Source organism: Anopheles moucheti, chromosome 2 (genome assembly GCF_943734755.1).
Source record: "Anopheles moucheti chromosome 2, idAnoMoucSN_F20_07, whole genome shotgun sequence".
Taxonomy (NCBI): domain Eukaryota; kingdom Metazoa; phylum Arthropoda; class Insecta; order Diptera; family Culicidae; genus Anopheles; species Anopheles moucheti.
Genome location: NC_069140.1, coordinates 7,585,517 through 7,610,129, shown reverse-complemented (window position 1 = coordinate 7,610,129; position 24,613 = coordinate 7,585,517). Strand labels below are relative to the sequence as shown.

Genomic DNA, 24,613 nt, shown 5'->3' with positions numbered 1-24,613 from the left:
CCTGGCGCATGGCATTCAATTTGTCTCCTCCACAGGATCTGGTGTAATTCGTTCGTGGTTGACTTGAGTAGCTCTCCAGTATTGCCTTCCAGAATTTGTTCGTTGGGCAAACATTGGGTAATGAACTAAGTAGGCGAACTTCTTGCGCGATTGAATGTTCACACCGAGAATGCAGTGTTTCGTTACTGGCCAGCGTTAGAGTGTGTGCGAAGGTGTTACATTTTGGACTGCAGGGCTACACAGGTGAAGTTTTTTCTATCGCGCACAGTATTGCTTGATTTCAAGGCTTGGAAATAGCCAAGCGGTGCGTCATTTAATCTTCGAAAAGGAAAACGCTTCGTTTGCCGTGGAAAATTGAAGCAATTTACACTACAAAATACAAAAACCACCCACATTCTAACACACACACCCACACAGCGATACGACAGGCCTCCCCTTACTCCACGGACGATTGGTGTCCTTTTTCTTATCGGACACAATCTGCGTCAGTCAGTCAGTTTGTCCCACCGTTCGCTATCTTCGACGTCCATCTTTCCGACGGTTGGACACGAAAGCCCTAAGTGTTTGTGTGTGTGCCTGTGTTTCTGTAGTTGTGAGAAAATGTGCAACAAATGAATGAGCAGCAGCAGCAACAGCAGCAGCAGCAGCAGCAGCAACAGCATCCGGAGTGGTTCAATGTCGTTCGTGCCCCATTTAGATCCATCAGCTGCCGCGCATGATACCGCCAATGACAGCGTCACATCCGTGAAGTCACTTCCCTTTAGCGTCACCAGCGTTACCGTCACACACGGTGGAAAATAAGGACGAATTGTAGATTTGTGCTTTTTTTTTATTTGCGCAACGGTACGCAAAGGAAGCGCGATCTTTACGGGTGGGAAAACCGTGGAGCGGAGAGACATTTGCCAGCAGGTAAATATAGCAGCAAACACCTTTCAATCGGGGAATTGCATGGCGATGGAAAGTGGAAAATAAACACAACTTTATCATACATATACAACCCCCATCCTCCCACCCCCCAAACACATACACACACACACACACACTCATACGTAGTGTCCTTTTGCATCAGGATCTACAACAAACATGTGAAACGGGGACGAGCGCACACCTTCCCAAACACAGGCACATGATGATGCGGACATTTACACTCAAGGGCTAATAATCAGCCAAAAATCGTCGACTCCATCAGCAGCATCAAGTAGTACATAATGTACGTTTAGTAGTCTTCTCTACATCTACCTCTCTCACTCTTTCGCTCCCTTCGCTCCTTCTCTTTTAGTTTACTCGCTTTCTCTCGCTCCTTCAAGGTGCATTAGAAAAAGATTTTCCTTCTCATTTTCCTTTTCTCTCCCACCTTTTTGGATTTTTCCTTCGTTTTTCGGGGAGAAAATGCTTTCTGCGATCGACGATGTCCGTACATTTCGGAAATTCCGTACGGTCAGATTCTGGCGGTTAGCTATGATAGACCATGATGATGGTGATGATGATGGTGATGATGATTCCTCACACAAACCGCACGGTGTAAGCTGACCTCACTCACCGGGAGCCAGCAGAGAAAGCAGCTGCCGTGGGCAGGATATATTTTCTTTCCTTTTTACAACCCACCCTCCGCGTCCGCGTCCGCGTGTATGTGAGGGTTGGAGGGTGGCTAAAGCTGACCTTCTGTGCGTAGGTGGCCACCTGGGAAGGAATCATCCTTACCCGTCGTGCCATTCTCCGCGTATGATCTATCTACACTGTGTACGTGCGTGTGTGTGTATATACAGCGCGCGGATGGCACAGGAGCATCATGGCGGCAAGGAGAGGGCGTACACTGTTGATTTATTTGCCTCACTGTGCTATAAATAGTATCACGGTGGGCTAATACCTTTCGTAATATAGTAATAACGATAATAATCAATCATATTTTATTTTCGTACACAACCGCACACAAGCGCGGTTTGCAGGGGGGGAGGGAGGTTTTTGCTCCGGCTGGGTTTGTTTTCACGGCATCCAAGCAACAGGCGGCTGGCTGCCTGTTGGTAACCGCCATCACCACGTCACACCGACGGTTGCCTTAAGATTAAATTATACCTTAGTCGAGAAGCGAGGTTTTTGTTTTGGTTTATACGTGTGATTTCGTTTCCTGCGTAAAACAAAAAAAAGGCTTCCTCCCCACCTTCGCATTAACGTGTTATCGATTAAATCTGTGTCCCGCCGCCTATACTTTGACACCTTCGAAGCCCCCATCAGGATGCTGGCGGATCAAGCATGTAACGGAATCGCAAATGGATGAGCTTTCGCCCTGCGTTACGGTTTTAATAAGATGGGGCCGAGTGTGGGCAGATCGGTGGAAAAACACCCGAGATATGAGGGTGAAGGAGGGGTTTACAAAGTCCGACAAATACACACACAGACACACATCTCTGCTTTTTGACGATGATGGTGGTTCGTTGCCGAATTCGAATCGGTCACATTAAGACGTACGGTGATGGAATAGCGCACCGGGATTCCTTTCCCTTCGCATCGCTCCAGCCAGCGGCCAATAGATGCGGACAGGTGATAATAAAAATAGAGACTACAAAATTCTGCCCGCTCGCTTTTAAAACTCTAAATCGATTTTTCGATTCGTTGCCTCAAATCATTCTTTGTGATTTGTTCCAATTTTTTTGTTTGCTATCCATCTAGGCTCTCCAAGAATGGAAGAGCGGGCCAGTTCGTGGAGCACGTTCGTTAAGTATTAAAGTCTCCGCATTGATGGGACACGCTCGAATTCTGTTTCTATCTGTGGCCGGGTGTGTGTTTAATCGTGATTTAAAATTCTCACGTAAGGAAAGCGCGGTGTAACAAATTAATCTACTGTTATGCAAGGGATGTCCGGAATTCCGCCAGCAGTACCGAACCCGGCGGCTAATCAGCTCAACAAAACTATCCCAAAACTCTTGCTGAACTTTCATCTATACGCACCACGCACTGCAGGTTCTGAAATAACACTCCTCCATCCCCTCCCCCTCCCCGCCACAATCCATTCAATTCCTGCCAGGTTTTAAGGTTCCGTCACCTCCCCCCCCCCTCCTCGTATGAAAAGCTCTTAGAAAACAAAACTTTGCTGGAAACCTCTCCGGTCGGTGAATCCGTTCGTCAGTAACCAGCCATTCGAAATAATGCGCACCACTGCCCGTGCCACCACAAACGGGCCACACCATCCCCCGGGCGTTGTGGTGGCGTGCCCGGAAGAGGTCAAGGATGGATTCGTTGCCTACCCGGCAAATCGACTGAAGCCAACTCCTCCGCTAGGCTAAACAGGATTCGCCCGCTGAAACATTAGAACCGACGACTATCGACGGTGGTTGGTTTTATGTATATTTTCTACTTCTTTTTGCTGGCCACCCATTACTGGGTTTCCCCTCCTTCTTTACGCTTACAGCTTCCCGAATCGATCCCCCCACTGCCTGATATCGCTTTGCATCAGCTGCATCGGGGTCTATCACACCCGACCACCAACACACACATCAGGTCAGGTTTATCTTTGTCGGTGATAGGGCGGTAGATAGGGTAATACACCACCCGGGACCACTTTTCATCATGGTTGGAAGTTTCACACACACCCACACACACACACAAAACATAAGAAAAATAAGTGAAAAGCTCACACACATTTCATAACATAATGTGCATCCTCATGCTGGTTTCATAAATGCATTCCACCGAGAAATGCGCGGCCCTATATCTCGTCATTGCATCGAGGGGAGGAAGGGAAGGGGGAGAGGAGGAATGGGGGTGAAATCACCTCGTCCCATCTTTCCATGGGACACCGCAACGTCCCTGTTCCGCCCGGGATGAATAAGTGTTGTTTATTGAAGAGGATAGCAGCAGCAGCAGCAGCAGCACTAGCTGATGAGGCTTCAGCTACACTTGAGCTGCAGTTGGACGAACAATCTCGCTGGGGGAGAAGCTTTACATAAATATGTTACACTACCATTGGCCATCGTGTAGTGGCGCTTAAGTATAAACATGTTACGGTGTGGTTCAGCGTGATACCGTCCGCATGGAGTTGCGGCCCTTTGATGGGAGGTTATTACCGGTTGTCTGCAAACAAGCTTACACTCTTTCTAATGCGGACCAACGATTAAATGACCTGTGTGAAGTTAATGCTAACCCCGCATAGTTGATGTATCAAACGAATAACTCAATTGAAAAGCTCCGGTGGCCTGGTCATGTCATTAGAATGGAACCGGACGACCTAGGCCGTCCATGAGCAGATGCGAGTAGATGTTTAAATATCTTGTTCTAAGGTACCAGGTATTAAGTTCTTGCTGGTGCAGACCACTCCGGCACATTCAGGAGTCAGCTCCAGATCAACTCCGGGGCATTTCCGCGACCAAGGGACCGGGAGGTATTTCGGAGTCAAATTCGGAGTTGACTCCGGAGTCGGAGTGGGTTCATGCAGATCATCAAGTCTTTGACTCCAGAGTTCCTAGAGTTTTTAATAACTTTATGCTGAATCTACTCACGTCAGGCAATTGCCAACATTGCAATAAAATCCACAGCAACTAACCAAATTACACCACTCGCATCAGGATGGACAAATAAGGAAAAAATGTTCAAAATTCTTGGACTCTAACCAATTTTATTCTGGTGCCATTTAATGGGAATGAACAAAATCGTCCCAAAATTAATCCAACATTTTTCAAATGAAACTCAAATACAAAACTGGCAGGCGAATTTTGTATTTCGCAGTAGTTCCGAGAAAACTATCACTTCCTCGTGACGATTGGTATCTATTCCCGTTTAAATTCTACAACAGCTGTCAGTCTTGGTCTGGTTCAATAGAATGTCAATTGTATCCAAAAATCCAAATCTAAATGGACAGTACTGCATGAGAGAGAAGCACAGTACAATACGGTCCCTAATCTAAAATGGATAAGTTGTTAGTTCACACAAAAGGGCAATGATTTTGGCTTCCTGAAACAGTTCTTCAAACCCACTGTCATACACTAGAGTCCATCAATCATTTATCTCATTCATACCTCGTACCCGTCCTTGCTTTGCCTATCTGCACAAGCTTGAAGAGATTGAACTTTTTGCCAGGTTAAGCCATCCGTTAACAACCCTTCCGGCTCAAAGTCCTTCAACAAAACTTCTTCTTCACTGGCTGTGTGACCTTTATCGGCTATAGCTGAAAAGAAATGCAGTCGCGCGCCTCATACTGTGCTGTTTTTAGTGTTATTACTTGTTAAAGCGCAATCGTTGATAAGATATTGAGAGATAGTAGATCCAAGAGTGGATGTTGCTCACCAATGAGAAATTGGGAGGAACTGATTAGACTCGTTAGTGGCGTTCAGAGTGGCGTAGTCCTAATCAAAGGTGTCAGAAAAGACAAGATCTTGCAAACGACTAAGAACTTTAAACTTTATCATTTGTTTGTTGTTTGTTTGTTTATTGGGTGAAGGAATTCCATTTCTGCATTAATATTTTGGATGAAATGCAAGTTGTAGCTGTTTAGCTATTGACAATTCAACCAATACTTTAGGTCAAGATCAATGCCAGCTTAAGGAGATCCAGGCAAGAGTAGATAATGCTTATATAGTCAATTATCAAGAAAAAAGACCCACGATATTCTAAATCGTTTGGTCGGTTCAAGATAACCAACTCTTTATATTAGAGCGGCGCCGGTCTTCATACGACAGAATCGGTCCAAAGTTCCATCCGGACCAATCCCCAAAAGAAAGGACTGACTATCCGGATATGTGGTAAAATTATGTCTAGTAAGCCAAAAATGGCAGGCATGACCTAGTAAGACGTTACGCCAAGAAGAGAGGGAGAGGCTACTTATTACTACTTCTAGTACTTATTTAATATTGTTTTGTAGCAACTGTATACCATCTTCTCTAATACGCTTCGAGCAGAACTGAGCTATTCTGCTTAACTAAATGAATCAATCTGACTCTCCATTTCAAAGATTGATTCAAGACCTTCAGGACCTTTTGCTCTGAGGATTCATGATTCATTTGAGAGTCGATGCTCTTTAAAGATTCATACGAATGACTCTTCTCAAAAGATCTACTAGAAAGGATGTAACTTACTAATTAATAGAATCTCAATCATAGCCTGGATTGGATTGGATTAACAAAGCAGCAACTTCATTCTCATCAATCAAGGTTAGATAAATCTTTGCGGCTCATTTGCAAGATTACTTTTCGCACATAAGTCGCAAATTATCCGCTATAATAATCCCACCCTTCATCTTAAAATGCGATCGTTTCGCAACAGATTGTCAACAACTCGTTATTTTCTCGGCACATATTGTTATTGCTCTTTGATGGCAACACACACACACAAAGTACACAATTGTTGTTTCCCCGACGCATCTCGCCGGCGTGGATGGGAGTTTCCGCCCGTCCCTCCTTGCTTTCCAATATGTTGCAACGAATTTTTCAATATCGCATTACATACAAATTGTTCGGAAATCGCATCTGATTTTATCTCTCCCGTTTACCATGTCCCGTGTGACCATTTCCCTCGAGGTCGCAGTGAAAGAAAAATATCAATCCTGCGGGCTCCCGCACCACATTCCGCTCCACCTCGCTCGAAACCATCTCCACCGGGTTCTCCCGGGAGGAAAAACATGTCTGTCCATCACCCACCGTCAACTGTTGCTGGTGAAATTGTTCGCTTCGAGTAAATACAGAAGCAAGGCAGCAACAACATTTACAAAAAAGCGAATAAAAATCTCTAACACGTCTCCATTCGTTTTGTTTTCTCCTACCGCCTCCGTTGCAGAACCTACGTCATCGCTACCAGCACACGCTCGAGGGGATCGCTGCGGCGGAATTTAACATTTCAAAATGCTTCCAGCAAACGTAATGTCGTTCATGAAGAAGGTACGTACCGGTCGGTGAAGACATCATTTCTATGCGCCTGCACCATGGAAAGGCGAGCGCAAAAAAGGGACACCGCACAGAGGGACACCGTGCGCAACCGAGTAGAAAAGCAAACAGCATCACAATCCGGTCTCTAATCCTTGTCCGACTTCCAAAGGGGTGGGTCCGTAACGGGGTGCACAGGGGCTGCTTCCGGGGCATCTTTCTTGCTCATTTATGCAAGCATTTGCTTTTTCCGGCTCAACCAGCATTCCAGGGCCACATCAGCTGGGAGGGGTGCGGTAGGGTGCACACGAATAGTGTGGGGGAATAGAAGCGGGTAGTAGAGACAGCGGCAACAACTAAACGTCTCCCCCAAACCCAAACTGTCAGTTGTCAACGTGATCCCGCACGGAGAAGGCACCAGGCACTCCCAGGACGCCGCTTTTCCGAACGTCAGCATGGTGGAAGGTGGCACAAAAAGGCAACGCTTTTGCATAACGTTCGCCCCCACTGCATGAAGATGAAACGAACGCTAGATTGCATAATTTAATTTGCATCCAAAAATTATTAGCCACATTGATGGTCGAGCTCCCGATTTTTACCATTTGTGGCCGAGCAGCAGGACATCTTCACGCCAGGCTGTAGGTGTAGCTGTACGCTGATATGAAAAGCGTGGAAATGATTGTAATCTTCGACAAGAAAATTTAAAGAAATGCTCGCTTTTTATGCACATAATGCCCTTTGCTTTTATATTAATTTTAATACAATCCGAGAGAAGAGATAGTTGGCTTGAAGGCAGCTCTAGGAAGCTCCGTATTTATACGTTCGTCCCATCCCATTTCCTATCTGCAATACTTAAGCCTTCTTCTCGTCGAACAACAATAGTGCTTTGGTACAAGCGCCCAGCGCAAGTTCAACTTTTGTGCTCCTCCAAGTCAAGTGGATACCCGCTTTCTTCCGGGCGGTGCACACTCATCGGTCGCTCAGGCATCCATTTTCATTTTAATTACACACAACGTTCGACATTTCTTGCCCCACGACACAAAAGCAACAAAAACACGCCGAAGGGAAGTGGAAAAACCTGCGGAAACAAAACAATGCCTTTATGGGGGTGAAAGGGAGTTCCGTCCCGACATTGGGCATTGGGTTCGCTTCAAAACTTTACACTCACTCACTCAGTACACGGGTGCTGGAAAATAACGAGCTGTAGTAAGCAGAAGCAATGAGCAGTAGTGCTTTGGAAGGTAAAAGAATTGTGCCGCTGCAGAAAGGATTATTAGAACGAACACCCCAACATGCTGTTTTTCCTCAAGAAAGGACGAACAAGCAAACAGCAAATATAGCACGATCTTTATCGGTACGGTGTTGCGTAAAACACCGGGCCACCGGGCTAGAAAACACTAGCCGAAGTGTAAGCACTGTACGGCACGCACAGCGGAGAACACGCCCTGTGGGAGGAATTATCGTGCAGCAGCGCCATCATCGGTGTCGGTGCTAAAATATTGTGTCAATAGATATTAATTTTGCTCCCAATACCGGTACGCCTTTCATTGTGCCAGTGTGCATAGTGCGCCCAGGCACGACTGGTGCCTTTTGATGTGCATCCGACAAACCGACCCTGGCGGACGCGTACCACCAGCGCCATTTAATTGAAGCCTCGCTCCGGGAAAAGCGGTACGGCAAAGCAAAGCGGAAAATGCGGAAACGTTGGGAGCGAATTTAATCTAGACGTTTTGCCGGAGTAGCTCGTGTATTGTCCTTCGGGTTGGTGTGGGTGCATAAGAAAAGCATATTATGGACCATGGTCATTCCCAACCAACCTAAACACAACGAACAACATGTGGAGCTGATCGACACCTTTTTTTATCGGGTTTTTTGTTTGTTGTTGTAGATGGTTGCCACCGATGAGGCATCCCATCAGCAACCATCGATGGAAAATACGGGAGCCTTCGGGAAGCTGAAGCAAACCCTTTCCACGTCGCTGCTGACGGCACAGGACAGAGGTAAGCTCTGAGCGCGAAGGTGGTTACAGTACTAACAACAACCTCAAGAATTGCTAATTCTACATACAAGATCAATCGGTTGCTAATGTTTGCTTTCGTTATCGTCCCTGAAGTGAACAAAATGTCCCCACGCCCTTCGCTGGTGCCGGACGCGACGGAGACGACACCACAGGATGACCCGTACAAGGACACGGCGGCAGTTACCGAGAAGGCGTCGAACGAGGGCAACAAGTTCAACACACGGTCCGGTTCGTGCCGGATATGTCTGAAATCGTTTAAACCGAACGACTTCAAAAAGACCTGCGTCGAGTGTGATCAGAAGGTTTGCGAAGACTGTGCCAGCTATAGCAAACTACAAGATTCGGAAGACTTGGTAAGAATTGACAGATCCATCCCTCTCTCTCTCTCGCATTTTCTTTTGAACTTTTTCATCTAATTAGAGCCCCAGCGCGCGTTCTGGTTGAGTGTCTTTTAATCAACAAAGTGTTTCTCTTTTCATTGCTCCGGCAGGATCTCTGGCGATGTAGCGTCTGTCGGCGAAAGATGGCGTCCCGCATTTGCATACCCCAGGAATCGACCGACTCCGCCCTGGAGGTGCCGGTCATGGAGACGCTTCAGCGACGCCATTCGGACATCAAGCTAGGCTTCAACCAGCATCTGGACGATGGTAAGGGTTCCGCGCTGGCACCACCGCGCAGTCCCGAGCTACGCCGCCATTCGGACGTGTCGCCGGCCTCGCTGAAGGAGTTGGAAAAGCTGAAAGGTGTACAGAACCCGAAGAACGATATGGACTGGCGCAAGGGTCACAGTGCCGCACCGAGCCGATCGTCCAGCCCGCCCGGCCGGAAGGAGATGGAACTGGGGACACCGCGCGTCTTCTCCCGCCGGCCCTCGACCAAGATGTCCCGCCAGCGGAGCTACGACGACGAGTTCAAAACGATGAGTTCCGACACGAATCTGGCCGAGGCGGGCCTCAACTTGCCGCCACCGATGCCGCGGCGAAAGTCCGCGTACGACGTGTACGCACCGGGCGTGCTGGTAAATGCGATGCAGTCGGTAAAGCTGGCGCCGGACGATCCGGACAAGATAAGCACATCGCGCCGCTCGTCGATGAAGATGATGGCGGATGGGAACGAGTTCGGTGCGGATGATCACACGGTGGCGGATATGAAAGCGGCCGGTCTGATCGTGGACGACGATCGGCGACACAAGCGACGTGGATCGCAGCTGTAAGCGTTATCCTTGTTGCTTTACTATCCGAACAGCCGATACAGCTTCTTCTCCCCTTTCTTTTGCAGACCCGACATTCCGGCACTGAAAGACAAAACTGCCCAGAACTCTGCGAACATATCAGTCTATCAGTGTCCGGCGTTGGAGGATTTGGAAGCACCCAAGCGGCAGACATCGCTGGACGGCGAAGGTATCAAGATCGTGATACACGATGCAGACGCTGGACCACTGTGTGCCGCCAAACGGAGCGTCCTATTGCGAAGAGATCCCTCCGACAAAGCGCACAGAAGTACGTTCGCAGTACGTTGTGGGGGTAGTGAACTGACTAACACTTGGCTTATCCATCTTTGCTGATTCTCTCCTGTAACAGCACGAGGATTTGGAATGCGTGTAGTCGGTGGCAAAACGGGTGCTGACGGACGACTCTTCGCCTACATCGTGTGGACCGTACCGGGTGGACCGGCCGAAAAAGGAGGTCTCCAGCAGGGTGACAAGGTACGGCAACGTCTGAGCTTTCCGGAGCAAATAACACAGCTCTGCCTTTCGGTTCTGTCTAGATTCTGGAATGGTGCGGTACCTCGCTGACCGATCGCAGCTTCGAGGAGGTGTGCGCCATTATGGATCGCACGGGTGACACGGCCGAGCTGCTGGTCGAGCACGCCACCGACTTCAAGATGTGCGAGCTGTTAGACGAGGGCGGCATGGGCATGAACGTTGGCTCGACTTACGGCAGCAGTAATTCGACACGAGCTTTACCGGACACTAATGTGCATACGCTAGGATCAGGTAAGACACGCATTGTCCGCAGCATCACCAGCAACATACGCTATAAACTTTTTACTTTGCCCTTTCTTTTCTCGCGCAGAGAGTGAATCAACGGTGGACAAATCTCCCTCTTCGCCGACCAGACGCAAATTGCCTAAAACACCGGTATAAATCTATCCATACGTTACTTTTTTCTATCAAGTTGATGTGCGTGTATATGTAGCTACATGGTAATTTTTGCAAGGCAGTTAACAGCAACAGCCAGAAAAAAACACACCCACTCACACACTCAATCACACAATCCCAGACGAAGGAACAAAGATACAGAAAAGGAACAATCTACCAAATAGATATCAAGTACATTATTTAACCATTTACAATAGCAGTAGTGTAAAGTAGCATTATTTAGACAGTGAGGAAGAACAGCAAAGTCTTTACCTTTATCCCTAACGACTTGGCAGTGCACTACTAGCGTAGCGTAATGGAATGGATAGCAAAACAATAAGGGCTTTGCGAGTATGCGGGTGTATGCGACCCTAATAAGGGCGACATCATGTGATGCCCCCATCTTCTACGTTTGATCCGATCACTGATCCTGCATCGGAAGGTGTGATTCTACCGCATTTCGTTGCATAACTAAAAGAGCGCTATATAGCTAGCCTGTTACAACCCTCACGCCCCCCCAAAAAAAAAATGGCTGCCATATGGAGTTTACGTTCTCGTAGTTAATTGGTGAAACTGAACAAGTAGCGCTTTCAAAATACAATCGGGTCTGCTCTCTCGTCTTTTCTGTACTGTTTATAGCATATACACGTGATTAGAGAAAAGGGAAAGAGCGATATAAAAGCAAACAGAGAGAAAGAGTTCCATATTTTATATTTTGAGTAGTATAAGAAAACCAAATGGAGTATTGGTAAAAGGATACAATAATCTATATATAAAAGTATATATATATATATACATTCATACCTATGCGTATTCTACCGAGAAAAGACATACAGATACATATACTCACACAACACGAGACGACATAAAACACACAAGTAAGTCAAACAACAAACCATGACAAATAAAATTACTTGTTAAAGAGAAGCATCGCGTAAAGAGTAAATTGAAATAAACAAGAAAAAAGAACAACATCAACTCGATATATCAGAATTCGAAAGGTAGGAAAACTGACAAAACAAGAATGAGCTTGATGTGAAGAAAAAACACACACAGGAATAATAATACACACACGCATACACAAAAACCGAGATTAATTGTGCAGCTTTTAAAGTTGTTGCAAACAAGCTTTCAAACACAGTAATCAAACACCGATGCCAAGAAAAAGATTTCATCAACACACGCGCTTACAATACATAAGTTGAACCCTTTAAACAAACACAAAACACAAAAACATGATCAAATTTGTGGATATCTCATATTAGAACACGATACCAAATGAACAACCGCATCTAAAACTAGACAATGCCATACAAACGGAGCGCTCTGGGGAGCATAAGATAAAACAAATCTCAAATAAACAAGTCAAGCCGAATGATCAGGAGCGTAACAAACAGAGGAAAGGAAATGTTCAAACGAGAAAATAAGAGCAAACAAGCAACAGGAAAATGGTAGAGATGATTAGAAAGAAGATACGAGAGAGAAAAAAAGAGAGAAACAATGCAAGAGAAAAACAATATTTAAAGTATAAAGAAAACATAGTTGTCAGTAGCAAATTACGAATAATAACAACATGCAAATCGAATGCAATTAACCACCAGCAGCCAACTATGCATAGAGCAGAAACTCATATATGCTGAAGTAGATCTTGCAGGATCTCTATCAAGTTTAAAAATTTGTGCGTAAAATTACGTTAATTTTTCAACAAGATCCATAAAACTCCACGGATTCACACATGTCCCTGAACAAATTTCAGTTGAATTTGAGCAGAATGTGTCCTTTACTGTACCACTTGAACTCAAACATCGTGTAACGCGAATGTTTTGCAGATTGCATACTGGCAGGCGTATTTAAAAAAAAACGCCTAAACGCAGGCAATACGCACAACAAAGATCCATTTTAAAGAAACTTTCTCGCCTGTTTAACGCCTGCTTTGACCAGTTGTATGCGTTTTGTACGCTGCTGGTGGTTGATTAGCTTCATTTGTTCTACCCATGCCGCCATCTGAATGTTCCGCGTTGCGTTATCGTTCTTGTTCTGTTTTGTAAAACTCCGTGTGTTGCGTATCAAATACCGGCAAACCAGAAACAAGCGAGCAAACAAACATTTACAATTAAATTGTATCCTGTAGGCAAAGTAATTGCAGTAGAAAATGTTGTTGTAGTTGTGTTTCTTTTTTAACTATCGTTGTTGTTTTAGTTGTTACATATACTGTCTCTGCTCTTAATTGCAACATAACAAAAACAAGCAACAAAAAAAAACCAACCGTCATCTCATCTTCATCATCTTCCTTATATTGAAAGGATATCCAAAGGACCAAATAACTCGTCGCGCACGGGCGAGTTGGCAGCAGGTCACAGTGGATCTCGACGATATCTCGATCGATGCGCCCCCTCCACGCTACTAATACCCAAAGCGTCATGAAACCTCACACTCATTTTCGTTCTCATCCACCATTTTACGAACAACCCCTTTTCTGCTCTGCTACTCTGCTTCACCGCTCTGAAGGTGTTCGTGTTGCCATTGTGCGGAAGTTCGTTTGCACATTTCTATACTGTTTGTCTACCTTAGCTAATCGTATGTTTGTTTATTTAGACAGAGTTTATCTATTATATTTTGCCAACCACCAACAACAACACCAATTTAGCAGCCGCCACGTGCTATTCCCGTTCACTTCTACCCACGACATGCAATGCGAGCGACATGTGATTCGTTCCTCGATAGACTTCTGCGGGTGGAGAGTTGCTGGCGATCGGTCGCCGATTGTGCTCGGGATGAAAATCTTCAAGAGACCGGAAGAGAATGTAGACAGCGAGGATCGTAGTGAGGGCGTAGTGGGAAAACCCTCCGGACACTTCTTGCAATGCCTCCGGATATAGTTTTATGTTTCCATTCTTTTCCTCATAGACTACTAACATACTACTAACACACAAACGATGCATAACCTTGGCAAACTTACTTCTAATTCTCTGTTACTGCAATTCGCACCTGCACCGCAAGCCGCCATTTTAATTTTAGAATATCACGCCTCAACAAAAAACCATCACACCTACAACTTTACACATACAACAAACAAACACTCACACACACATTGGCAGGTAATTTTGGAAGACAAAATTTAGCTAATGAAACAGATGTTACGTTGTGCTTTACCCATAACTGCTTTCTTGTTCTACGTGTTGTTACATTCACCAAATTACACACACTGTTGTATTTTTCGCTGTGTCGGTGTTCTCGTTTCTGTTGCATCAAACAAACGTTGCAAGCTGGAGCCTAATCAAAGCTAATTGCTGCATATAAATAATACAAGCTATAACCAACCAACCAACAAAAAAAAAAAAAACCCCACTAGCTCTATGTTCACCGGAATGCCTCTCATCCCACACCCCATGGTACTGCTTTCCATTTGTTTGTTCGTTTGTTTTTCTACCCCCGTTTGCCGTTTTCTTTGGAAACGCGTGTATGTTACAAGTAAAGTAATAGAAGAAACAGAGCAAAACCAAACAAAAAAACTACTTTAAAAAGCAACCAAACCCCTTGCATTTCCTCCCGCCCACAACCCCCCGGAACGAATGTGTTTCCGGTTTGCTATTGTTAGGAGTATTTGTTAGTGTTGTGTTGATGTGTGTTTTCCCTTTTTTTCGTTTTCGTTCTTGTTTCTTGTGCTCTGTGTGGTTCCGGTAGCATTTCCGGAAGCACTTCCGGCACGTGTCAAACGGCCAGCATGCACCCACGTAGAATGCGTGCACGGTAGCGAAAGACAGTGAGACATACAGAGAGAAAGGGAGAGAAACAGAGAGACAGAGAGAGAGAGAGAGGGAGAGGGAGAGCGATAGAGACAGTGAGAAAAAGCAAGAGAAGATTTATCACAAGAAAAATATCAACAACTTAACGAAAAACAAACAAAACAACCGCCCCCGTTCAACCACCCCCGCCCACCCACGTCAAGACCTACCACGCACAGAACCCCCTCACTGCACACACGATGGAAAGATTAATGTTTTTCCTTCTCTGTTTTTCTTTCCTTCAGGAACAGATAGCAAAGGGCAAGTTAGTGTCCGGTAGGGTTCAGGTGCATGTTTACTATCACGGCGAGCGAAACGAACTTGTCGTTTCGGTGATGGCTGCCGATGACCTGCCGGAGCGCGATGAATCGCTGGGCTATGGCATGTATCCGGAAGCCTATGCGTCGATCAAGTTGCTACCCAAAACGTAATATCAAAGCGTTCCTTTTGAAAAAAAAAACAAAACCAAACAACCATACCCTCTGTTTTTAATTGTTCGTATCAAAACAACAAAAAAAAACAACAACTACAAACAAACATACAAACACGTACACAGCTGAACACGCACACTATCCATGCGCACACGGGACACGTGCGTTTGCGTGAAACCCGAAAACTACCATGCGTCTCCATCCATTCGAACCGAGCCGAGGATCATCCCTGTTATCGTTCATTGCTCTCACATCGCACACATGCACGTCAGACACACCCACCCAACCACCCACGTCACGAACACCAACCAACCTAACTCCTGATAATTATTTGTTTTGTTACTTTCGGTCACACCGCCCCACTCACTCACAACCCACGATCACACGCACTGAAACCGGTTTCTTTCTTCCCGCTCAAACTCCCTTATTTTTCTAGGAACGAATCGCATGTCGCCCAGACCGAAGTGTCCACTCCCTCTCTGAATCCCATTTGGAACGCGACCATTACCTTCCAGGACGTGTTCAGTGACAATCTGTTAGACCGTAAGATAGAGATAGTGCTGTACGATCTGTTGCCCCACTCGGAGCCGATCTTTCTCGGCGAATGCTCGGTGAAGCTGCAGAAAGCCTGCCTGGACGATGTGGCCGTCTGGTACCGGCTGGAGGATCCGAACCATCTGCGCGGTTCCGGCCCGGTACCGCCCGCCCGCCTCCGACGCCGCTCCACCACCACCTCCCAGAGCTCGATCGACGAAAGTTCCGCCTCGTTCGGACGGTACGGCAGCATCGAGAGTTCGCGCTTCCAGCGCTCGATCTCGGACGATGTCGACAGCCTGGACGAGAGCCGGTACCTGCTGCATCCGAACTGGTCGGTGTCCGGGAGCAGGCGCGGCTCGACCCAGTCGGAAATACAGATGCAAACGCTCGAGGTGCACCAGATCGGCAAGGATTACTCGAAATCGTTGCCCGGTTCGCGGCGTTCGTCCTTTCAGGACACGAAGGATCAGCTTACGGTGGGGCCGGCCCACTACTCGCGCCGCTACTCGACGGGCCGCACGGGCGGTGCGGGCAGGGGTGAAGCGACGCCAGAGCGGAAGCTTTCCTTCGGTGGCACGATCGGGGGCATCGGGAGCGGTGGTGGTTCGCGAACCGAATTTATGCGCACCATGAGCCTTTCGCGGGAGCTTGATTTGAAGAATCGCAAAAAGAAGCGACTCTTCTCGTAATGGAGACACTGCAAATCTAACGCAACGAAACTACTCACACGAATATTCGAACGAAAACAAAACAACAACATAAACGACACCGAAGCACAATCAAGCAAAGCGCTCCCCAAAACGGCAAACAGCCAAACATTGGGCGGCCGCCCAAAACACAAACGGTTTTGAAACTTAGACAATGAGAGCATGAAGTTGATGGTGAAGGATGTTAATGGTTCAAACAAACACTCAAACACACACGCACACACCAAGCGTAACAGTAACATTTAGGAAGATGAAATGCAAAATTCCCTTAGCGCACGTTTCTGACCCCACGGCCCCGGGGGAGGGGACCGTGCTCTTTATCAACGGTTGCACGACATGCGGAGGCACAGTTTGTGGATGCATAATTATACACATTCATCATCCTTTCTCGTTTATATCGGGGTGTGTTTTTTGCCGTGCGACCATGTCCGCGCGCGCGCGATCCATTTTACAAGATTATATACATACACATATATACATATATATATATCATGTTTTTGTGTAGCAAATATTTCAAAAGTTTACAGAACATCACTTTCAACATATGTTACATTACGTAGGTGAAACGCAAAACGAAATAAACCACACAATCCGGTACATTAACCTTTTCCAGATGCATTTGTTTTCGTACGCGATAACGACCGGCCGTGACCCGTGCACGTGATATCATCAACAGGATACGAAAGAACCGTCTGTCGGGCGTTGGCTCTTTTGCTTTTGTCGTTAACTGGAATGATTGCACATTTATTTTGAACACAATACAACGTAGTCCGTTAGCCAGTAGAATGACTGGCGCAGGTCACCTTCGCACAGGTACGGCGCTTTGGTCCAGGTCCGTATTTTGAAGCCTACCGACTGCAGCACATCGAAGAACATTTCCAGCTCTTCTTCCACGGTGAGCCGCTTCTCTGGGGGCCACGGTTCCAACAGTGTTCTTAAGGGTAGGTGGCTGGAATCTGGTAATTAGCCGGAAATCGGAAGACAACAACAGCGTAGCAACAATATCAGCACACAATCCATCCGTATTTTAATTCGGTTTGTATGTCTGTATGAAAAGCTTTCAATTTTGACACGACGTAAAACGAAGGATTCACAATCAAACCAAAATTTCCAAGCGAAACCCGTTGATTACGGTATACGAATTGCAGCAATGTGTATTCTTCTTCTATACGATTATGCTGGCCCTTATTTCACTGCTCGGCAAACTTCTCAGAGCAAACAGTCGAATATTATGAAAATATACGCCCCCTTGCTATGGATATTCAAATCGAAAAGCACAATAATAATTCAACTAAGATCACTTGATCAAGTTGATGATGTTTCAGTTTATATACCAATTATTTGGCATCACCAGATACTCTATGTTAGTCCACCAACCACAGAGGATTCTGCTATAAATGGATTATTTTCCGAACAATGTTGAATGAAGCAGTTTAAGATTGAGTCCTATCTCAACAGCTTCTCATAACTGCATTCAATATGAAGGTGAATAAAAAAAGGAGGCAGTTGTACTTACTTTTCTCGACGTAGTGGCTGTATGGTAACACCAACGCGATCAATGCGAATCCCGTCCGGTCTAACGATTCGTAAATATCACTTAGCATAACATGTGGATCGAAGCATCGATCAAGCACGTTAAAACACACGATGAGATCTGCTTGATGAATTTGGTTTAGAGTTTCCAGCACGCTGCAAATGTGAGCAAATGGTAGCAACGTAAGTATTCGAACATCGTGTCCCATATCGGTATTCTCTTACATGAAATTTTTCTCATTCAGCCGGTTTCTCATCGTCCAGCTAGATTCGGTAGCGTAGGTTGTAACCTGCCAACTGCGTTTTTGCTGCAAGGTGTGCACTAAACGTAACGTTACCTCTCCATCGCCTGCACCAATGTCACACACATTCAACTAGAAGCAGAAAAGAAACATTTCTACTACTGTCCCATCGTTTTGTGTACTTCAAAGCGTGTAGGTTCTTACCGCTGATTGCCGGTCGCGATGCTGGAAGAACCCTCCGGCCGTAAGAAATTCGTCGAACTGCATCTCGGATAGAATGAACATGGAGCCACGCTTCAGGAAACCATTGATATCGGTCTGGGTCATGAACATGTTGAGGAATAGTTTGGCTACTTCGTGGCACAGCTGCAACCAGAAACGGCCGGATGTTTTTTTCGATCGTTCCAACCACTCGAGAGTTAGCTCGTCCGGACCATTCAGGTGATGGTACAGAGCTCCATATTTGCGAGGCAATTTCCCCATAGTGTACCACTGAAACAAGAGGGTCTAGGTGTGTTAGATGCCCAAGCCAAGATGGTAAAAGAGACCCTTCATGGATCGTCGTAAAGCGTACGTGACTGATCTTTTCCTTAGATAACCTATTATCTCGAGTATGTGATTGAAATAAATCAAAGTAACCACGTTTTTAAGTTTCGAGTATTGTTACAATTGTCGCAATTTACAATCAATTTCGCCAATTTTCTTCATCATTGCATCTTCATTCACACCCTTACCGTGGTCATATCAATCTGCTGTATAACATCGTCGTTGTGAATACGGTCAAAAAATACTTTGGCAATTGCTCCTCGGGGACGGTAGTTCGACATTATGCTGCAAAATGAAGGAAAACAAACGATTAGGAAAAAGTCTTGAAGGCTTTTGTGTACAGACAAATAAAAAAACACTTGTGGACAGACGCAACACGTACGTACACCGAGAAGATGAACAAGAATAAAAGAGTTAGGGTGAGCATTTCGATTAATTAATGTCACACTTAAACAAATTGTAGTTCTATGCACACATCCTTCGCACTTGCCGATGTTCCAAATGGTTGTGTGGTTGAATCTGGTTCGGACCATAGCGCGTGCCATTGAAGTGTTATTTTTAGGAGGGTTCTTTATCTCTCCATACTCACCTGGCTACGAGATTAAGATTGAAGTTTGATTAGTCGCCCTTTTCACAACGCTGTGCTCCTCCCGCGTCTTGTGGACGGGTCGTGAAGTTGAGTAATGTAGCGAGAGTTATGTGATAAAACACTGACGGGTGCGGATCGCTCGCTTGGTGCGTGAGGCTAATCACTACGGTAAACAACGAAGCACCGAACGTTTGCTGCACAAGATTCGCAAGCGCAGCAACAACGGGCGTGGTAACCAGCGAATGTAGGTAAGGGTTTGTTGTTTTTCTCCAAAGTCCAAGCTTTTCCACGGTGCATCCTTTCGTGTACACAAAAACGTCCCGCAAAAAAAAAACCCACGTTCCGATCTGTCAACGGTATGCGGTTTTCTTTCGGAGAAGTTCTTATCGTTTCTTGCAACGAGCATTTGTCGGTCCTTAAAAGCGATTTTAATTCGATTTTGAATGAGAAGGGACGTTCTTCAGCGTGGTGATAAATTTTTCTTTCATTCGCGCGTTGTTCTTTATTTTAAATGCAGTAATATTCGTCTGTCGATCCATGAAATTGCAGGTATATACCCAGTTTGACAGTTTGACCAAACACAAATCAACGCCCATGCTCCAAAACGTCACATGAAAAGACGTCTTTGCGCGGTCTTTTCGTCCCCGTAGAGACGACGGAAAGACGTCTTAATAACACCTCATCGGACCAACTGTCATGGCGGCACAAAAAAAAAAGCTGCAAAAATTATTTTTTGTGCCGCTTTTTTCCGAGCTTTTTTTGTGCCGCTTTTTTCCTTCGGTCGTCTTTCCCCAATGAAACCCTACAACAGTCCGGTCCGAATGCAAGCTAGCTATTTATAGAATTGAACTTGTGTATGTCTGATTGTGCAAATGTTTCTAGCGTTTTATTGAATTGTCCTATGCGTCTGTTTTGTTTAAAAGACGACTGTAGAGCTACAAAAGCAACAACGGTGTAGTGGAATGGAAAACGTAATGCTGTTGTATTTCTTCATCAACAAATCGCGAAAAATGCGTAAAATTGATGGTGTACGTACTACCCGGTAAGCGTTTTGATGTATTTATGACCTCGGCCACGAAAAATGTGTTTTCTTTATATGGTTTGAGATAAATACAGTGCGATATTTGTGAATCGTTTCAGATACGGTAAACGCTTCCGATGATGCCATTTTACGATCTGACTATGTGGAAAACCTTTCTCCTTCGAAAAACTGCATCGAATCGGCAATAGGTTAGAAACATATCCATGATGTGTTATCAACTAACGGAGGATTAGAAAATGTTTAATGTTTTGCAAACCGAAGTAAAACAGGTGTGTCATCGTTCCTGTATTACACAAAAAGTCATTTCGTCAAGGATGAGACCAATAGGGACAAATGGAATAATATTGTAAAAAAATGTTTGCAATCCTGCAGACCCGGTGGAAGAGATACAGAAACATGATTATACCGGCATGTGTAATAGGGCAGTGCACTCCTTTCTTTCAAATAAAAGCTTGCCTCGTGCAACCGCAGTGCTAAAACACGCTACTTGCAAAATGTACATGTATTTTTCATTCGCGGCCTTTAGTGCCACAAAAACTACACAAACATTACCATCAGCTACACAAATTCAAATTCGTTGTTCTTGTTCATACCAGCTATCCTGTTCAAAAACACAATCATTCTGTAGAAGGATCTTTCAAGCCGTCTGCTTCACTGCTGGCGATCCTATTTAGAATCGGTAACAGCTCATGAAGGTGATGCAGCTACTCAATATATTTGGATAGTTTCGGGAAAGTCTCCTGAATGATATTTCTATCAAGAAAACAACCGTATTTTAAAATATTACCGAGCTTGATGGTCTTCTTCTTTGTCTTCTTCTTGAGCTTCATATGGCATGACAGCCAAAATAACGCACAAGGTAACAACATCAACAATGCAATGCCCACAGTTGTTGGCTTAAAATAGAAAATTGTTGAAAAATCGTCTGATTTTGCATAAAACTTGTACGATAAATTATGAAATCAACTGTAAGTACAATTTAACGTTGAATTTTCACTCAATATGCCGTACAAACGATTTTGAAATAAATGAACTCGCTAACTAGTAGTATAAACACAAAGAATCGGTCTTTTCGTGGGTTCTTTGTAGCATGGGCGGTTCCTTCTGGAGTTAAAAATTTGCAGTTAATATTGGGGCGTAATGTCCTAAGTTGATGGATTCGAATACCTTGAGGTCTTGGAGTATAAGCTCAGTACAGTAAGTTAGTAAAATACCTCCGTGTCTGAATTTATTCACCGCACAACAAACGTGTCTCACAAATAGCAGCAGAAGAGAAGTTATTGATATCGCTTAAACAGACTTTGGTTTCCAAAGAATACTTTCGTTCCTCCGGATACTTTATTTGCATTTTTAAATAAAATATAGACAATATACTCTGTTGCTATTAGATATCCTGAAACTTTTCAAATATTTGTCCCAATTAGGACAACCAACACTAGCTAATTTCAAAAGTCATGTTCAAATTGAGTTTCGAGAATGGCGCTTGGTATGATCCTCGAACTTAATACGGCTATAATAAATTTTCGTCTGGAATTACTTTGGTGATGTTTCAAAATTCTTTTGCCGTGAAAAGTCTCTGAGTGGCGATAATATAGTTAAATTTAGAGACAGAAAATCCGGGAATAAACTACCACGAATTATTAGGAATCGTCTCGCATGCCTTACATCAATAGCTACCTCCTGTAAGTGTATTCTATGAGGATTTCACACTTCTTTTCTTAATCGTTAATCAACTATAAACTATAAATGTGTATCAAAATCTAAACGTAACGGGCAAGTATGTCCCACCATCGCATCAGCGATTAGTTTACCTTTATCCGCTGCAACAAATTGTAGTTCCCATACACAATGTACGGATATGAAGGCACGTAGTAAGCTCTGGCGAACATATCAGATCGTGCAGCGAGCACAAACTTGATACTCTCCACAATGGTCCAAGTCTCTTTATCTGCGGAATAGTTTGGTTCCTTGTTTTGCTCATCGTAGGATGCGCCTGTATCCAAATCCACAAGAAAATCGCATTCGTTCAGGTCAAACAGCATGTGCGGATGACCTCTGTTCTGATCGTTGAAGTAATCGTGCACGATTTGTGTTCCGTTTTCCGTTTCCTGATAGTATGCCGGCAGCATCCCGGTGAAGCTGGACTCGATGAAGCGCGCACGGTAGTTGGGTGGGAGGAAAAAGCTGCCAGGAAAGCGGTACCATTCTTTGCCGTAGCACACATTCATTTCTTGATCGTTCGCTGGAGGCAATCCGTCCAGAATTGCCATCGGAGCGTGGTAGTGCATGGAACTGGCCAACATGCGCGACACACCTAGGCACAGTGCAGTGGCGAGTACAACGAAACCCATCGTACGGTTTGCAATTGACGACTTTGATGCTCCGAAGACTCGTTTCATGTGGGAAAACGTTTGGTCCAAAAGCAATGAAGTGCCCAGCGAAAAAAATGGATAGACAGGGAAAAGAAACCTGCAGTTAGAAACATGAAACGATAAATGGAATGAAATTGACAAAGTGTGTGTGCGTCTTTGCTAAAGTATAAGTCTCAGCTACGAACCTTTCTTCTTTATGAGGTTGAACCACAAACACCGCCAGCCACAGATATAGTGGCATCATCAGCCACAGCGCTTGGATTGGTGAAAGACGATTTTTCGAGTTCTTTACCCTAACCGCTGCGGCTAATATTACCACCGCTGGAGACGTAACACTGATCGTAAATGCGATGTTATGGTTGAGAAACAGGTTTTTCCCATAAAACAGTGCAGGCTCTACGCCATAAAGATCGGGTCCATGGGAGGTGAACACGTTGTAGCGAATTATGTTCAATGCAGCTACGGTGAATGTTCCAAAGTAAAGGCTGTCGATCAGCACTATAGGAATACCAAACAGGCAACCATAAAACAGTGCATGTTTAACGAAGGGCACAATCTGCCTTTTCCACAACAGTTGTTCCAGTGTGAAGGGGACAGCGACGATCACAGCAAATGGCCAGCCTGCGGGTGTAAAAATAGAACAGTGAAAACGTTACATCTGCTCGACAACGCGTCGCCCTGAGATGAGTCACGCACCAATCAAACCGGAAAGGGCTGTTAGTGCTATTGCCGTTTTCGAGTCTTCGTTCAACCACGCCGCAACAGTGGCTAGGGTGATGTACATGGCAAAGCTGCTTGGCAACAGGGCAGTGCTGGAGATGAACATTCCAGCACTCACTAGCTGGAGAAACAACCACATGTTGCATACTATGCCCGCACATTTTCGCTTTAAAACCCTAGCCGACGCGAGGAATAAAGAACAGAATTAGATTCTCTACAATGCAGTCAGACCGAGGCAGGTACTTACTTGTAGAGGCGATATTCAAGCAAGGCACACACAACTGCCAGCAGACACCGTATGAAGTAGAAGATCACTACACCATTGTCGACTACCAGGCCAAGAATTTTGGCCGGTAAACCGTGTAGCCATAGGTAGCTGTAGGACCGCAAGGCAAATTCCGGGCTGTACTCCCATGTTTGAAATCCTTTACCGCGCAGTAAATAATGCAACGGCTCCCAATAGTTGAACGTCTCGTCGCAATCGGAAATGGTCGACCATAGAGCGGCCTGGATTCGTACCACGATAAGTGTAACCACCACAAAAAAGTTAGTTTTAAAGGCCGACATGATTACATCTGCCCGTAAAACACCACAACGCCTTAGCTCAAGAACCGTATCTAACAAAGAGCAGCATCCACTTGCCAGCAGCGTGTAAATTATGTGTTCAATATATTGTCAGCTCCGTTTGACGTTTCTCTATTCGAAAACAATAATGACAGTTGATAAAAATGGACATTGGGAAAATTGTGTCTCACGGCTCTGCAAAACTAGGGAAGTTGATTAAAATTAAGACCTCTGCTCAACCAGGTGGATTGATACAACAGGTATCAAATTAAGCTCCAATTACGACTGTAGTCATCCAAACATTTATATATAGTCTTGGTTCATCGTTGCTAAACACTCGTGAGACAGCGTTCCTCAATCCGACTGGATCTAGAATTGTTTTGCGATATTGCATGACTAATTTGCTCCCTAAAATTGGTTCTCGAGATTCTTTTGATTCCAAAATCTTTTTCAATAAACTCGAGAAAGTAGCTTTGAAATAATTGTAAATTTTAGATTGCTTTGTACGCTTCCAAACAACATGCATGAGTGAGGTGA

General features: G+C 45.1%; 3 protein-coding genes across 3 annotated transcripts; 1 reads left to right on the top strand and 2 right to left on the bottom strand.

Annotated features, from left to right (window-relative positions):
* Nucleotides 1-892: 892 nt before the first annotated feature.
* Nucleotides 893-17,071, top strand: LOC128299843 (regulating synaptic membrane exocytosis protein 2). Its single transcript, XM_053035961.1, has 12 exons — nucleotides 893-909; nucleotides 6,763-6,863; nucleotides 8,737-8,848; nucleotides 8,962-9,221; nucleotides 9,359-9,613; nucleotides 9,650-10,077; nucleotides 10,147-10,367; nucleotides 10,449-10,573; nucleotides 10,636-10,813; nucleotides 10,887-11,008; nucleotides 15,039-15,220; nucleotides 15,661-17,071. The coding sequence occupies exons 2-12, from the start codon at nucleotides 6,828-6,830 to the stop codon at nucleotides 16,448-16,450; spliced, it is 2,709 nt and encodes a 902-aa protein (XP_052891921.1). The 5' UTR covers nucleotides 893-909; nucleotides 6,763-6,827; the 3' UTR covers nucleotides 16,451-17,071.
* Nucleotides 17,067-19,681, bottom strand: LOC128299846 (protein-L-histidine N-pros-methyltransferase). Its single transcript, XM_053035963.1, has 6 exons — nucleotides 19,379-19,681; nucleotides 18,978-19,074; nucleotides 18,448-18,735; nucleotides 18,227-18,375; nucleotides 17,985-18,157; nucleotides 17,067-17,424 (listed from the first exon to the last, which is right to left on the bottom strand). The coding sequence occupies exons 2-6, from the start codon at nucleotides 19,068-19,070 to the stop codon at nucleotides 17,213-17,215; spliced, it is 915 nt and encodes a 304-aa protein (XP_052891923.1). The 5' UTR covers nucleotides 19,071-19,074; nucleotides 19,379-19,681; the 3' UTR covers nucleotides 17,067-17,212.
* A 2,064-nt stretch (nucleotides 19,682-21,745) lies between these two features.
* On the bottom strand, nucleotides 21,746-24,142 carry LOC128299844 (alpha-1,2-mannosyltransferase ALG9). The gene is made up of 4 exons (XM_053035962.1): nucleotides 23,760-24,142; nucleotides 23,489-23,688; nucleotides 22,978-23,413; nucleotides 21,746-22,889 (listed from the first exon to the last, which is right to left on the bottom strand). The coding sequence occupies exons 1-4, from the start codon at nucleotides 24,077-24,079 to the stop codon at nucleotides 22,223-22,225; spliced, it is 1,623 nt and encodes a 540-aa protein (XP_052891922.1). The 5' UTR covers nucleotides 24,080-24,142; the 3' UTR covers nucleotides 21,746-22,222.
* Nucleotides 24,143-24,613: the final 471 nt, after the last annotated feature.